Below are 16910 nucleotides of genomic sequence, written 5' to 3'. Positions count from 1 at the left end.
GGGGGGGGGATTGTATTTGTTGTATGCAAAAGAGCTGAATTCTTTGGGGCATGCCCCACAAAAGGCCCTTTTAAGGGCTGGTAAGGTAAAGAGCTTTGAAATTTGTTTAATTTAGAATAGGGCAGGGAATTTTTTTTATTTTGGGGGTTTATTATTTTATTAGTGGGCTTAGAATAGGTGTAATTAGCTTAAAAATCTTGTAATCTTTTTTTTATTTTTTGTAATTTAGTGTTTTTTTTTTTTTTGTAATTTAGTTTAGTTAATTTAATTGTATTTTTAGATAGATGTTTGTAGTTTATTAAATTTATTGATAGTGTAGGTGTATTTATAACTTAGGTTAGGATTTATTTTACAGGTAATTGGGTAATTATTTTAACTAGGTAGATATTAAATAGTTAATAACTATTTAATATCTATTATACCTAGTTAAAATAATTAACAATTTACCTGTAAAATAAATATTAACCCTAACATAGCTACAATGTAATTATTAATTATATTGTAGCTATCTTAGGGTTTATTTTATAGGTAAGTATTTAGATTTAAATAGGAATATTTTAGTTTATAATATGAATTAGATTAATTTAATATAAATTTAGTTAGGGGTGTTAGGGTTAGATAGAGTTAATATAGTTAATATAAATACTATAGTAACTATATTAACCCTAATATAATTAGGGTTAATATAGTTAATATATATAATGTAATAACTATATTAACTATAATATACTTAGGGTTAATATAGATAATATAGCTGGCGGCGGGGTAGGTAGATTAAATTAGGGGTTAATCATTTTAATAGAGATGGCGGCGGTGTAAGGGGCTTACATTAGGGGTTAATAATATTAATATAGCTGGCGGCGGTATAGGGGGATTAGATTAGGGGTTAATAATTTTAATATAGATGGCGGCGGTGTTAGGGGCTCACTTTAGGGGGTTATAGATATAATATAGCTGGCGGCGGGGTACGGGAGCGGCGGTTTAGGGGTTAATAACTTTATTAGGTTGCGGCGGGGTACGGGAGCGGCTGTTTAGGGGTTAATAGCTTTTTTATTGTTAGGCTAGTGAGGGGGGATAGCGGATAGAGGGTTAGACAGTGCGGGCTATGTTAGGGAGGCGTGTTAGACAGTGCGGGTGTTTTAGACTTTAGTCAGGTTTTATAGGCGCCGGCAGATTCTAACGTGGCGCAAGTCACTGGCGATGCCAGAAATTTGTACTTGCGCAGATTTCTGGACATCGCTGGTTTGTCAGACTTACGGCACGTTAGCATCTGACGGCGACCTATATGGGATAGCTCGAGTTGCGAGCTGAAACTGCGGGCGACGCCGGTTCCCTCGCTTGCGCCGCAAACTGCGATCTATATCGGATCGCGCCCTAACTGTGCTAGAAGGCCGCTTTTTGCATGCTCGTAAAAAGATGAAGTTAGAATATTGCGCACACATTAACGTATTCCCCCATAGAAGACAATGGAGGAAAAAAAATTTGGGGAAAAAAACTAACACCCTACTTGTGCTACAGTAATATGTTCTATTTAATCATAAATACATATTTCTACTTATATCTAATGGTATTTTGTTACAATATATATCTATACCTATATATATATATATAGATGATTATATATAGGTATAGATATATACAGCTATATATAGGAATATATATTTATAAATACATAGAACATATTCCCCTATGTGAAGAACATTGGAATGTGAAATATTTACAGTAAATACATAGTTAAAACCTTTATTAAATAGGACCATTGCATACATTTGATTTTCATGTTTTCATCTACTTGACTGCAAAGTGCTCCAATGCAATTATATATATATATATATATATATATATATATATATATATATATATATGTGTGTGTGTGTATGTGTGTGTACATAAAGATATCTTACCAGTGTTGTATCATTTACTTCATTTGATAGGACCTAAAATTAAGAAACAAAAATGTAACTATTGAAACTCCCTGTCTACCCCACTTTCTTTTTATTCCTTTGCTTCCCTCTCTTCCTTTTCTAAAGCTTTATGTTTCTCTACCTACTCCCTTTTCACTGAGTTCTCTTTCTAACTCTGTACTTATTTTGTCAATAACCCTGAACAAGTGAGTTTGGGGTGTTTAAACTCTGCAACCACTGCTTCTTAACAAGACTCCAATTAGCAAGGGCTTCAAAGCAGCTTCCACTGCTTGATAAATAGAGCCCTTAAGGCTGCTCTTCCTTCTTTCTCTTTATTGTTTTTAATGTCCCTCTAACCTCTATATCCCTAGTGCTTTTTCCTTCTCACTTTCTAGGATGGATAAGAAAGATCTGTTACAGAGAAATTTACTGTAAAGATGCATCAGTGCTACAATTCCTTTAAAGGTTTCTCTAAAGATGTAAAGATTCTTTAAAGACAAATTGTACCTTTATAGCTGTACATCTTAAAGTGATGGTAAATTTTTTTCAATCTAAATCCTATCAATTAATTCACATATTAAGCAAGCTTTGGTCGCTATTTTATTTTTTAAATCTAATTGTATTTAAAATTTCACTTTTTGCTCATTAAAACCATCATTTATAGTTCTCAAGGATATGCCCATTTAGGGCTAGATTGCAAATGGAGTGCTAATTAGCGCTCCCACTCGAGCACTAACTGTGCTAGAAGGGCGCTTTTTGCATGCTCTTAAAAAGACGAAGTTAGAATATTGTGCACACATTAACGTATTCCACCATAGAAGACAATGGAGGAAAAAAATTTGGGGAGAAAAAACGAACACCCTACTTGTGCGCTAACTTGATCGCATATTCTCAAGTGCACTAACCCGACATGAAAATATGAATATTTCACATTCCAATGTTCTGCACATAAAAATATGTTCTATTTATTCATAAATACATACTTCTACTTATATCTGATGGTATTTTGTTACAATATATAGCTAAACCTATATATATATATATATATAATTATATATAGGTATAGATATATACAGCTATATATAGGAATATATATTTATAAATACATAGAACATATTCCCCTATGTGAAGAACATTGGAATGTGAAATATTTACAGTAAATACATAGTTAAATATGACTATTGCATACATTTAATTTTCATGTTTTCATCTACTTGACTGCAAAGGGCTCCAATGCAATTATATATATATATATATATATATATATATATATATATATATATATATATATACACAGGTTATATATATATATATATATATATATATATATATATATATATATATATATATATATATATATATATATATATAGATATCAAAATAACAAGAGTATTGCATTGAGCAATGATACTTTTTTTATTGGACTAACTATACATTTATAAGTTGACAAGCTTTCGGAAGAGTTCCTTCCTTTATCAAGTCTGAAGCAATACTGACCAATTCAATGGAATTTACAGATTATATCTTAAAACACAGAATAGCTAAGAAGACAGAAAGTGCAGGGAGAGGAGGAGGTGTCGTAAAAATCATGAGGGGGGCTTAGGTAACAGGCAGACAGTGTCCAGTGTAGGAGAACAGACAGGGGAAATATATAGCTATACATAGAGCATATACTGACATAAAGTTATATATCAACATTGAATCAATATCTATAAAGATGTGAAATTGTATATACAGGGGGAGTACAAAAGTAAAAAAAAAAAAAAAAAAAAACGACAAAAGTGTGGACATAGGCTTACCTGTGTACCTATGTATAAAGAATGTGGAATATACAATGTAATTGACTAAATGAAAGTATATTACAAAAAATTTTTGATAATGTGTTAAGAATCCAGAAAAAAAATTTTTGTAATATACTTTCATTTAGTCAATTACATTGTATATTCCACATTCTTTATACATAGGTACACAGGTAAGCCTATGTCCACACTTTTGTCGTTTTTTTTTTTTTTTTTTTACTTTTGTACTCCCCCTGTATATACAATTTCACATCTTTATAGATATTGATTCAATGTTGATATATAACTTTATGTCAGTATATGCTCTATGTATAGCTATATATTTCCCCTGTCTGTTCTCCTACACTGGACACTGTCTGCCTGTTACCTAAGCCCCCCTCATGATTTTTACGACACCTCCTCCTCTCCCTGCACTTTCTGTCTTCTTAGCTATTCTGTGTTTTAAGATATAATCTGTAAATTCCATTGAATTGGTCAGTATTGCTTCAGACTTGATAAAGGAAGGAACTCTTCCGAAAGCTTGTCAACTTATAAATGTATAGTTAGTCCAATAAAAAAAGTATCATTGCTCAATGCAATACTCTTGTTATTTTGATATCTAAATCTCTGGACTAACATGGCTACTGCAATCAACGTATATATATATATATATATATATATATATATATATATATATATATATATATACCGTATGTATATATACAGTATATATATATATATATATATATATATATATATAAATATATAAATAAAAAGAGAGAAGCTCTCAACCTGGGAACGAACAATAGCATAATAGCTTGTTCTATGGCTAGTTACCACCCAAGAAGCAGCCTCTTTTTGTTCAACATGTGCCTTTCACAGAGAAAAACTTTCCTGAAGCATATTAGTCTGATCCTGACTTCACAGTGCAGTCCAGCCCCGAACTAACAGGTAATCCCTCTCTGAACGAGAGAAACAGCAAAACCCCAGACGTACGTTTTGGCCTATTGTGGGCCTCGTCAGTGAGGTGCAGCCATATACCTCTAGGCACACTGTGCAACGGGTCCACGTCTGGATTCCCGCATCACACTTAGGGAGACTTCCCTTGTTCAGAGAGGGATTGCCTGGTATTTCGGGCTGGACTGTACCCGTTGCTCAGTATGCCTAGAGGGATATGGCTACACCTCACTGATGAGGCCCACTCTAGGCTGAAACGTACGTCTGGGGTTTTGCTGTTTCCCTTGTTGAGAGAGGGATTGCTTGGTATTTCGGGGCTGGACTGTACTGTTAAGTCAGGATCAGACTGATATGCTTCAGGAAGGTTCTTCTCTGTGAAAGGCACATGTTAAGCAAAAAGAGGCTGCTTATTGGGGGTAACTAGCCATAGAACAAGCTATTATGCTATTGTTCGTTTCCAGGTTGAGCGCTTCTCTCTTTTTATTTATGCAAATTATGACACTAAGGTAAGTCTCCCTAAGTGTGATGCGGGAATCCAGATGTGGACCCGTTGCTTAGTATGCCTAGAGGGATATGACTACACCTCACTAACGAGGCCTACACTAGGCCGAAACGTACGTCTGGGGTTTTGCCATTTCCCTTGTTCAGAGAGGGATTGCCTGGTATTTTGGGGCTGGACTGTACTGTTGAGTCATGATCAGACTGACATGCTTCAGGAAAGTTCTTCTCTGTGAAAGGCACATGTTGAGCATAAAGAGGCTGCTTCTTGGGTAGTAACTAGCCATAGAACAAGCTATTATGCTATTGTTCGTTCCCAGGTTGAGCGCTTCTCTCTTTTTATTTATGCAAATTATGACACTTAGGGAAGTCTCCCTAAGTGTGATGCGGGAATCCAGACGTGGACCCATTGCTCAGTATGCCTAGAGGGATATGGCTGCCCCTCACTGACGAGGCCCACACTAGGCCGAAACGTACGTCTGGGGTTTTGCCGTTTCCCTTGTTCAGAGAGGGATTGCCTGGTATTTCGGGGCTGGACTGTACTATTAAGTCAGAATCAGACTGATATGCTTCAGGAAAGTTCTTCTCTGTGAAAGGCACATGTTGAGCATAAAGAGGCTGCTTCTTGGTTGGTAACTAGCCACAGAACAAGCTATTATGCTATTGTTCGTTCCCAGGTTGAGTGCTTCTCTCTTTTTATTTATGCAAATTATGACACTTAGGGAAGTCTCCCTAAGTGTGATGCGGGAATCCAGACATGGACCCGTTGCTTAGTATGCCTAGAGGGATATGGCTACACCTCACTGACGAGGCCCACCCTAGGCTGAAATGTCCATCTGGGGTTTTGCCGTTTCCCTTGTTCAAAGAGGGATTGCCTGGTATTTCGGGGCTGGACTGTACTATTAAGTCAGAATCAGACTGATATGCTTCAGGAAAGTTCTTTTCTGTGAAAGGCACATGTTGAGCAAAAAGAGGCTGCTTCTTGGGTGGTAACTAGCCACAGAACAAGCTATTATGCTATTGTTCGTTCCCAGGTTGAGTGCTTCTCTCTTTTTATTTATGCAAATTATGACACTTAGGGAAGTCTCCCTAAGTGTGATGCGGGAATCCAGACATGGACCTGTTGCTCAGTATGCCTAGAGGGATATGGCTGCACCTCACTAACGAGGCCCACACTAGGCCGAAACGTACATCTGGGGTTTTGCCGTTTCCCTTTCTCAGAGAGGGATTGCTTGGTATTTCGGGGCTGGACTGTACTGTTAAGTAAGGATCAGACTGATATGCTTCAGGAAGGTCCTTCTCTGTGAAAGGCACATGTTGAGCAAAAAGAGGCTACTTCTTGGGTGGTAACAAGCTATAGAACAAACTATTATGCTATTGTCCGTTCCCAGGTTGAGCGCTTCTCTCTTTTTATTTATATATATGTATATGTCTATACATGTGTACATAAAAAGATATCTTACCAGTGTTGTATCATTTACTTCATTCGATAAGACCTAAAATTAAGAAACAAAAATGTAACTATTGAAACTCCCTGTCTACCCCACTTTCTTTGTATTCCTTTGCTTCCCTCTCTTCCTTTTCTAAAGCTTTATGTTTCTCTCCGTACTCCCTTTTCACTTTTTAATGCTTTCTAACTCTGTACTTATTTTGTCTTTTACCCTGAACAAGTGAGTTTCTGCAACCACTGCTTCTTAACTAGGCTCCAATTAGCAAGGGCTTCAAAGCAACTTCCACTGCTTAATAAATAGAGCCCTTAAGGCTGCTCTTCCTTCTTTCTCTTTATTGTTTTTAATGTCCCTCTAATCTCTATATCCCTAGTGCTTTTTCCTTTTTGCTTCTCACTTTCTAGGATGGATAAGAAAGATCTGTTACAGAGAAATTTACTGTAAAGATCCATCAGTGCTACAATTCCATTAAAGGTTTCTCTAAAGATGTAAAGATTCTCTAGAGACAAATTGTAACTTTATAGCTGTACATCTTAAAGTGATGGTAAATTTTTTCAATCCAAATCCTGTCAATTATTAATTCACATACTAAGTAAGCTTTAGTCGCTATATTATTTTTTAAATCTAATTGTTCATTATATAGTTATCCACTTACTTTATAAAATTCACCATCATTGACACGCTCCGCCCCCATCCAACTTCCTTATTCTGGAAATGCGATCTTGATTTCTGTCTCACCCGCTGTTTAATTATTCATGACAACATGCTTACGTGTATTACGTAGTCCGCGCATGCTCTATTGAAATCGTGGGGCTAAAATGTAAACAATGATTCACGCGATTCATGGCTTACATCCAAAGCCGAGAATCTCTAAACAGACCTTCTGAGCAATTGCAATGCAGCATTTGGAACGCTTGTACAGAAGAATATTGATTTTTTTTTTCTAGGAAACATGCCAAAATGCCAGATATTTGATTGGCTGACGGAAAACCAGCCCAAAAAATAAAATAAAAAATGTAAATGTTTGGGCTGCCGGAGCGATCATTAGAATAGCAGCAGTAAGAAAAGGAAAAAAAAAACTTTGGAATGCAAAAGTGTTTGATGAAATAAACTAATATTATTTTTTTATTTCAAATCTGATTTCATTGAGCAATCATTTACCATCACTTTAAGGGGTATACACTACATATCTGTTTGCAAAGTACAGATACATCCATATTAGTTTAGTACACAGTCAAATAAGAACTTTAAAAATAATGTTAAAAAAAATTCTCCTTTATGTTTTAAAGTATCTTACGTATTTTCTCTCACCTCCACACAGGATTGCTATTAATACAAAACCAATAGAAATAATAAGCAAGTATAGACTAAACCATTTTCTGCGTAGCATTGCTATAAACTTAACTTACCATCCTTGTCCTTAGAAAATCCTAGAAGTGGAAAGAAAACAATTACATTAATGTAATGTGTAAAGACTGGTTGTGACAGTTATACTTGTCATTATAAACCTGTAGATTAGTTCTATTTTGAATTGAATTTGTATCCAGAAAGATCCTCCGTTTGCTTGTTTTAGTATGAGACTGGCTAGGGGAGCTTTTTTAAACTAGTCGAGTAGAGGACTAGTTTATAATTCCATATATTTATATACATACTAGTTTATAATTCTATATATATAGAAATACAGTGTAGACTTTATTGTTGTAAATGACTATTGTAGCTGGAAACGGCTGATTTTTAATAGAATATCTACAAAGGTGTACAGAGGCCCTTTACCAACAATCATCTGTCCTGTGTTCCAATTACATGTTGTGTTTCTTAATACAAGTTTATCATTTAGAAAGGCTAATTGATCAGGAAGAAAACCCTCTTGCAGTTATGTTAGCACAGCAGAAAACTGTTGTGCTGATTAAATAAGCAAATTAGCCTTCATTAGACTAGAATAGACTGGACTGTTGAGTATTTGGAAAATCAGCAATTGTGGGTTTGATTACTGGCTCAAGATGGCCAGAAACAAAGAACATTCTTCTGAAACTTGTCTTGTTCTGAGAAATGAAGGCTATTCCATGTGAGAAATTGACAATATACCCTTCCAAAAAATAAAACCTTCACAATAATCTGCCCTTTGCAAAATTGTGCCCCTTCCATAAAAAAAATAAAATCTTTACAATAATGTGATCTTCACAAAATGCAACCTTAACAAAATTGGGACACTGTGCCCCTTCCAAAAGTTACCCTTCACAAAACTATACCATTAACCATTAATGTAATACCAGATAAACTGAGTGCAAGATAATGCATCCTGTGCTATTTATTCTGTTCCACTTGTAATCTAGACCAGCACCTTTAATTAAAAGCGTCCCCAGACTCAGACAGTGTTTAAATAAAAATGCACTCATTAAATAGAACACAGTGGGGTGAATCATAATCTTGTTTGAGAGTTCTGAACTTCAGACGTTACCATCAGCGGGCCAGATTACGAGTGGAGCACAAAATTGCACCTTTGCAAGTGCAATATTTGCGCTCCACTCAGTAATACCGGTGGATGCAAATGTTCGCTGGTGTTACAGGTTCAGCGCAATGCAAACGCAAACTCGAATTCGCATTGCAGGGAAGATTTGCGCTCACAAGAGTGTGATTCCATCGGCTCCAATGGGAGCATCACTCTGATTCCGTGAGACACGACAGAGAACCTAGTGCAGCGCAGGAGGTTAATACTTAAGGCAATAAATTTAACAGAATATGCATACTAGTAGGTAATAGAAATTCAAGACACAATGGGGGGTAGTTATCAACGTGTCAACTTTCCTGCCTTCGCTGGCCCAATACGCCCGCCTAAGCTCGCCTCACATCGCCGCCGCGGACCTGAAAAAATTCGCCTAAGTTATCAAGTAAAGCTGTCAAAAAGCCGCGGGCCGATGAGCAGCGGACTGTGAGAGTTATCACTCGTCCGATCTCGCTGCTCTTCGGCTGTTTGACAGCTTTCTTGCTAGCCTGTCACTAAGCACTCACACTAAACTACACTGTTCTACCCCCTATACCGGCGCCCCCGGAGCCCCCCGCAACTAAATAAAGTTACTAACCCCTAAACCGCCGCTCCTAGACCCCACCGCAACTCTGATAAATGTATTAACCCCTAAACCGCCGCTCCCAGACACCGCTGCCACCTACATTATACCTAGTAACCCCTATCCTGCCCCCCCTATACCGTCGCCCTCTATAATAAAGTTATTAACCCCTATCCTGCTGATCCCGCACCTCGCCGCAAATAACTAGTTTAACCCCTAAACCGCCGCTCCCTGAACCCGCCGCAACCTATATTAAATTTATTAACCCCTATCCTGCCCCCCTACACCGTCGCCACTGTAATAAAATTATTAACCCCTAAACCGAAGTCTAACACTAACCCTAACACCCCCCTAACTTAAATATTAATTAAATAAATCTAAATAATATTTCTATTATTAACTAACGCCTAGATTTAGAGTTTTGCGGCCAAAGGGGTGCGTTAGCTAAGCTGGCTTTTTTCTGGCCGCACCTTTTAAATACCGCTGGTATTTAGAGTTCACAGAATGGCTGCGTTAGGCTCCAAGAAAGGAGCGTAGAGCATATTTACCGCAACTTCAACTCTCGATACCATCGGTGCTTACGGACGCGGCCAGCTTCAAAAACGTGCTCGTGCACGATTCCCCCATAGAAAACAATGGGGCTGTTTGAGCTGAAATAAAACCTAACACCTGCAAAAAAGCCGCGTTCAGCTCCTAACGCAGCCCCATTGTTTGCTATGGGGAAACACTTCCTACGTCTGCACCTAACACTCTAACATGTACCCCGAGTCTAAACACCCCTAACCTTACACTTATTAACCTCTAATCTGCCGCCCCCGCTATCGCTGACCTTTGCATTTTATTATTAACCCCTAATCTGCCGCTCCGTAAACCGCCGCTACTTACATTATCCCTATGTACCCCTAATCTGCTGCCCCTAACACCGCCGACCCCTATATTATATTTATTAACCCCTAATCTGCCCCCCACAACGTCGCCTCCACCTGCCTACACTTATTAACCCCTAATCTGCCGAGCGGACCGCACCGCTATTATAATAAAGTTATTAACCCCTAATCCGCCTCACTCCCACCTCAATAACCCTATAATAAATAGTATTAACCCCTAATCTGCCCTCCCTAACGTCACCGACACCAAACTTCAAACATTAACCCCTAATCTGCCGACTGGAGCTCACCGCTATTCTAATAAATGTATTAACCCCTAAAGCTAAGTCTAACCCTAACACTAACACCCCCCCTAAATTAAATATAATTTAAATCTAACAAAATAAATTAACTCTTATTAAATAAATTATTCCTATTTAAAGCTAAATACTTACCTGTAAAATAAATCCTAATATAGCTACAATATAAATTATAATTATATTATATTATATTATATAATATATTATAATTATATTATAGCTATTTTAGGATTTATATTTATTTTACAGGTAACTTTGTATTTATTTTAACCAGGTAGAACTAATAGCTAAAATAGTTAAAATAATTACAAAATTACCTGTAAAATAAATCCTAACCTAAGTTACAATTAAACCTAACACTACACTATCAATAAATAAATTAAATAAAATACCTACAATTACCTACAATTAAACCTAACACTACACTATCAATAAATGAATTAAATACAATACCTACAAATAACTACAATTAAATAAACTAACTAAAGTACAAAAAATAAAAAAGAACTAAGTTACAAAAAATAAAAAAATATTTACAAACATTAGAAAAATATTACAACAATTTTAAACTTATTACACCTACTCTAAGCCCCCTAATGAAATTACAAAGCCCCCCAAAATAAAAAAATGCCCTACCCTATTCTAAATTACAAAAGTTCAAAGCTCTTTTACCTTACCAGCCCTGAGCAGGGCCCTTTGCGGGGCATGCCCCAAGAAATTCAGCTCTTTTGCCTGTAAAAAAACACATACAATACCCCCCCCCAACATTACAACCCACCACCCACATACCCCTAATCTAACCCAAACCCCCCTTAAATAAACCTAACACTAAGCCCCTGAATATCTTCCTACCTTATCTTCACCTCACCGGGTATCACCGATCGGTCCTGGCTCCAAAATCTTCATCCAACCCAAGCGGGGGCTGGCGATCTATAATCCTGCGGCTGTAGAGGTCCAGAAGAGGCTCCAAAGTCTTCATCCTATCCGGGAAGAAGAGGCGATCCAGACCGGCAACCATCTTGATCCAAGCGGCATCTTCTATCTTCATCCGATGAGGAACGGCTCCATCGTGAAGACCTCCAGCGCGGATCAATCTTCTTCCGACGACGTCCAACTGAAGAATGACGGTTCCTTTAAGGGACGTCATCCAAGATGGCGTCCCTCGAATTCCGATTGGCTGATAGGATTCTATCAGCCAATCGGAATTAAGGTAGGAAAATTCTGATTGGCTGATGGAATCAGCCAATCAGAATCAAGATCAATCCGATTGGCTGATCCGATCAGCCAATCAGATTGAGCTTGCATTCTATTTGCTGATCGGAACAGCCAATAGAATGCGAGCTCAATCTGATTGGCTGATCGGATCAGCCAATCGGATTGAACTTGATTCTGATTGGCTGATTCCATCAGCCAATCAGAATTTTCCTACCTTAATTCCGATTGGCTGAAAGAATCCTATCAGCCAATCTGAATTCGAGGGACGCCATCTTGGATGACGTCCCTTAAAGGAACCGTCATTCTTCAGTTGGACGTCATCGGAAGAAGATTGATCCGCGCTGGAGGTCTTCACGATGGAGCCGTTCCTCATCGGATGAAGATAGAAGATGCCGCTTGGATCAAGATGGTTGCCGGTCTAGATTGCCTCTTCTTCCCGGATAGGATGAAGACTTTGGAGCCTCTTCTGGACCTCTTCAGCCGCAGGATTATAGATCGCCAGCCCCCGCTTGGGTTGGATGAAGCTTTTGGAGCCAGGACCGATCGGTGATACCCGGTGAGGTGAAGATAAGGTAGGAAGATCTTCAGGGGCTTAGTGTTAGGTTTATTTAAGGGGGGTTTGGGTTAGATTAGGGGTGTGTGGGTGGTGGGTTGTAATGTTGGGGGGGGTATTGTATGTGTTTTTTTACAGGCAAAGGAGCTGAATTTCTTGTTCAGGGCTGGTAAGGTAAAAGAGCTTTGAACTTTTGTAATTTAGAATAGGGTAGGGCATTTTTTTATTTTGGGGGGCTTTGTAATTTCATTAGGGGCTTAGAGTAGGTGTAATTAGTTTAAAATTGTTGTAATATTTTTCTAATGTTTGTAAATATTTTTTTATTTTTTGTAACTTAGTTCTTTTTTATTTTTTGTACTTTAGTTAGTTTATTTAATTGTAGTTATTTGTAGGTATTGTATTTAATTCATTTATTGATAGTGTAGTGTTAGGTTTAATTGTAGGTAATTGTAGGTATTTTATTTAATTTATTTATTGATAGTGTAGTGTTAGGTTTAATTGTAACTTAGGTTAGGATTTATTTTACAGGTAAATTTGTAATTATTTTAACTAGGTAACTATTAAATAGTTCTTAACTATTTAATAGCTATTGTACCTGGTTAAAATAAATACAAAGTTGCCTGTAAAATAAATATAAATCCTAAAATAGCTATAATATAATTATAATTTATATTGTAGCTATATTAGGGTTTATTTTACAGGTAAGTATTTAGCTTTAAATAGGAATAATTTATTTAATAAGAGTTAATTTATTTAGTTAGATTTAAATTATATTTAATTTAGGGGGGTGTTAGTGTTAGGGTTAGATTTAGCTTTAGGGGTTAATACATTTATTACAGTAGCGGCAAGATTAGGTCGGCAGATTAGGGGTTAATAATTGAAGTTAGGTGTCGGCGATGTTAGGGAGGGCAGATTAGGGGTTAATACTATTTATTATAGGGTTATTGAGGCGGGGGTGAGGCGGATTAGGGGTAAATAACTTTATTATAGTAGCGGTGCGGTCCGCTCGGCAGATTAGGGGTTAATAAGTGTAGGCAGGTGGAGGCGACGTTGAGGGGGCAGATTAGGGGTTAATAAATATAATATAGGGGTCGGCGGTGTTAGGGGCAGCAGATTAGGGGTACATAGCTATAATGTAGGTGGAGGTGGTGTACGGAGCGGCAGATTAGGGGTTAATAATAATATGCAGGGGTCAGCGATAGCGGGGGCGGCAGATTAGGGGTTAATAAATATAATATAGGGGTCGGCGGTGTTAGGGGCAGCAGATTAGGGGTACATAGGGATAACGTAGTTGGCGGCAGTGTACGGAGCGGAAGATTAGGGGTTAAAAAATTTAAATATAGTGGCGGCGATGTGGGGGGACCTCGGTTTAGGGGTACATAGGTAGTTTATGGGTGTTAGTGTACTTTAGAGCACAGTAGTTAAGAGCTTTATAAACCGGCGTTAGCCCAGAAAGCTCTTAACTACTGACTTTTTTCTGCGGCTGGAGTTTTGTCGTTAGATTTCTACCGCTCACTTCAGCCACGACTCTAAATACCTGCGTTAGGAAGATCCCATTGAAAAGATAAGATACGCAAATGACGTAAGGGGATCTGCGGTATGGAAAAGTCGCGGCTGGAAAGTAAGCGTTAGACCCTTTCCTGACTGACTCCAAATACCGGCGGTAGCCCAAAACCAGCGTTAGGAGCCTCTAACGCTGGTTTTCACGGCTACCGCCCAACTCTAAATCTAGGCATTAGTTAATCCTATTTAAAACTAAATACTTACCTATAAAATAAACCCTAATATAGCTACAATATAAATAATAATTATATTGTAGCTATTTTAGGATGTATTTTTATTTTACAGGTACCTTTCAATTTATTTTAACTAGGTACAATAGCTATTAAATAGTTATTAACTATTTAATAGCTTACCTAGCTAAAATAAAGAGAAATGTACCTGTAAACTAAAAACTAACCTAAGTTATAATTACACCTAACACTACACTATACTTTAATAAATTATTCCTATTTAAAACTAAATACTTACCTGTAAAATAAACCCTAAGATAGCTACAATATAATTAATAATTACATTGTAGCTATCTTAGGATTTATATTTATTTTACAGGTAACTTTGTATTTATTTTAGCTAGTTAGAATAGTTATTAAATAGTTATTAACTATTTAATAACTACCTAGCTAAAGGAAATACAAAATTATCTGTAAAATAAATCCTAACCTAAGTTACAATTAAACCTAACACTACACTATCATTAAATTAATTAAATAAATTAACTACAAATAACTACAATTAAATACAATTACATAAACTAACTAAAGTACAAAAAATAAAAAAAGCTAAGTTACAAAAAATAAAAAAAATAAGTTACAAACATTTAAAAAAATATTGCAACAAGTTTAAGCTACTTACACCTAATCTAAGCCCCCTAATAAAATAACAAACCCCCCAAAATAAAAAAATGCCCTACCCTATTCTACATTAAAAAAGTTCAAAGCTCTTTTACCTTACCAGCCCTTAAAATGGCCTTTTGTGGGGGCATGCCCCAAAGATTTCAGCTCTTTTGCCTGTAAAAGAAAAATACAACCCCCCCAACATTAAAACCCACCACCCACATACCCCTATTCTAACCCGAACCCCCCTTAAAATAACCTAACACTAATCCCCTGAAGATCATCCTACCTTTAGTCATCTTCACTCAGCTGAGCCACCGATGGAACTGAAGAGGACATCTGGACCGGCAGAAGTGATCATCCAAGGGGCGCTGAAGAAATCTTCCATCTGATGAAGTGATCCTCCAAGCGGCGCTGAAGAAATCTTCCATCGGGGTGATGTCATCTTCCAAGAGGCGCTGAAGAAGTCTTCTATCCGGGCGAGGTCATCTTCGAAGCCGGGTCTTGAATCTTCATCCCTCCGACGCGGAACATCCTTCTTTCCCGACGGACTACCGACGAATGAAGGCTCCTTTAAGGGACGTCATCCAAGATGGCGTCCCTTCAATTCCGATTGGCTGATAGGATTCTTTCAGCCAATCGGAATTAAGGTAGGAAAAATCTGATTGGCTGATTGAATCAGCCAATCAGATTCAAGTTCAATCCGATTGGCTGATCCAGTCAGCCAATCAGATTGAGCTTGCATTCTATTGGCTGTTCCGATCAGCCAATAGAATGCAAGCTCAATCTGATTGGCTGACTGGATCAGCCAATCGGATTGAACTTGAATCTGATTGGCTGATTCAATCAGCCAATCAGATTTTTCCTACCTTAATTCCGATTGGCTGATAGAATCCTATCAGCCAATCAGAATTGAAGGGACGCCATCTTGGATGACGTCCCTTAAAGGAGCCTTCATTCTTCGGTAGTCCGTCGGGAAAGAAGGATGTTCTGCGTCGGCGGGATGAAGATTCAAGACCCGGCTTCGAAGATGACCTCGCCCGGATAGAAGACTTCTTCAGCGCCTCTTGGAAGATGACATCGCCCGGATGGAAGATTTCTTCAGCGCCGCTTGGAGGATCACTTCATCGGATGGAAGATTTCTTCAGCGCCCCTTGGATGATCACTTCTGCCGGTCCGGATGTCCTCTTCAGTTCCATCGGTGGCTCGGCTGAGTGAAGACGACTAAAGGTAGGATGATCTTCAGGGGATTAGTGTTAGGTTATTTTAAGGGGGGTTTGGGTTAGATTAGGGGTATGTGGGTGGTGGGTTTTAATGTTGGGGGGGGTTGTATTTTTCTTTTACAGGCAAAAGAGCTGAATTCTTTGGGGCATGCCCCCACAAAAGGCCCTTTTAAGGGCTGGTAAGGTAAAAGAGCTTTGAACTTTTTTAATGTAGAATAGGGTAGGGCATTTTTTTATTTTGGGGGGTTTGTTATTTTATTAGGGGGCTTAGATTAGGTGTAAGTAGCTTAAACTTGTTGTAATATTTTTTTAAATGTTTGTAACTTATTTTTTTTATTTTTTGTAACTTAGCTTTTTTTATTTTTTGTACTTTAGTTAGTTTATGTAATTGTATTTAATTGTAGTTATTTGTAGTTAATTTATTTAATTAATTTAATGATAGTGTAGTGTTAGGTTTAATTGTTAGATATACAAAAGTTATTGGTTGTGTGAGCACCTATTATAACCGCCCAGTCTATTCACTTGATATGTTAGATGTTCCCAAACTTGTAATGCACCAAGATAGAGATGTCTTGTAAATAGACTCACCCCTGCTTGGAGAATGTTCCCGGGTTCTTGCCGCTTTCCGCTACTCGCAGAGTCTGGCCCGTCCTCAGAGAGCTTACTCGTTCCTCCGGGGCAGTGGGA

The 16910-nt window shown here is 37.7% G+C and overlaps 1 protein-coding gene across 1 annotated transcript in view; it reads right to left on the bottom strand.

The window, feature by feature from the left end:
• The window catches only part of ADGRF2 (adhesion G protein-coupled receptor F2), a 96432-nt gene that overhangs the window by 30372 nt on the left and 49150 nt on the right, over nt 1-16910 (bottom strand). The window contains exons 4-7 of the mRNA XM_053711151.1: nt 7995-8015; nt 7897-7911; nt 6601-6633; nt 1905-1937 (exon numbers count right to left, since the gene is read on the bottom strand). Of these exons, the coding sequence (XP_053567126.1) occupies nt 1905-1937; nt 6601-6633; nt 7897-7911; nt 7995-8015 (102 nt within the window). The remainder of the gene's footprint in view (nt 1-1904; nt 1938-6600; nt 6634-7896; nt 7912-7994; nt 8016-16910) is intronic.

This window comes from Bombina bombina, chromosome 4 (assembly GCF_027579735.1).
Source record: "Bombina bombina isolate aBomBom1 chromosome 4, aBomBom1.pri, whole genome shotgun sequence".
NCBI classification, from domain to species: Eukaryota; Metazoa; Chordata; class Amphibia; order Anura; family Bombinatoridae; genus Bombina; species Bombina bombina.
The sequence above is the reverse complement of the archived record's forward strand: the minus strand, read 5'-3'. Positions and strand labels throughout refer to the sequence as shown.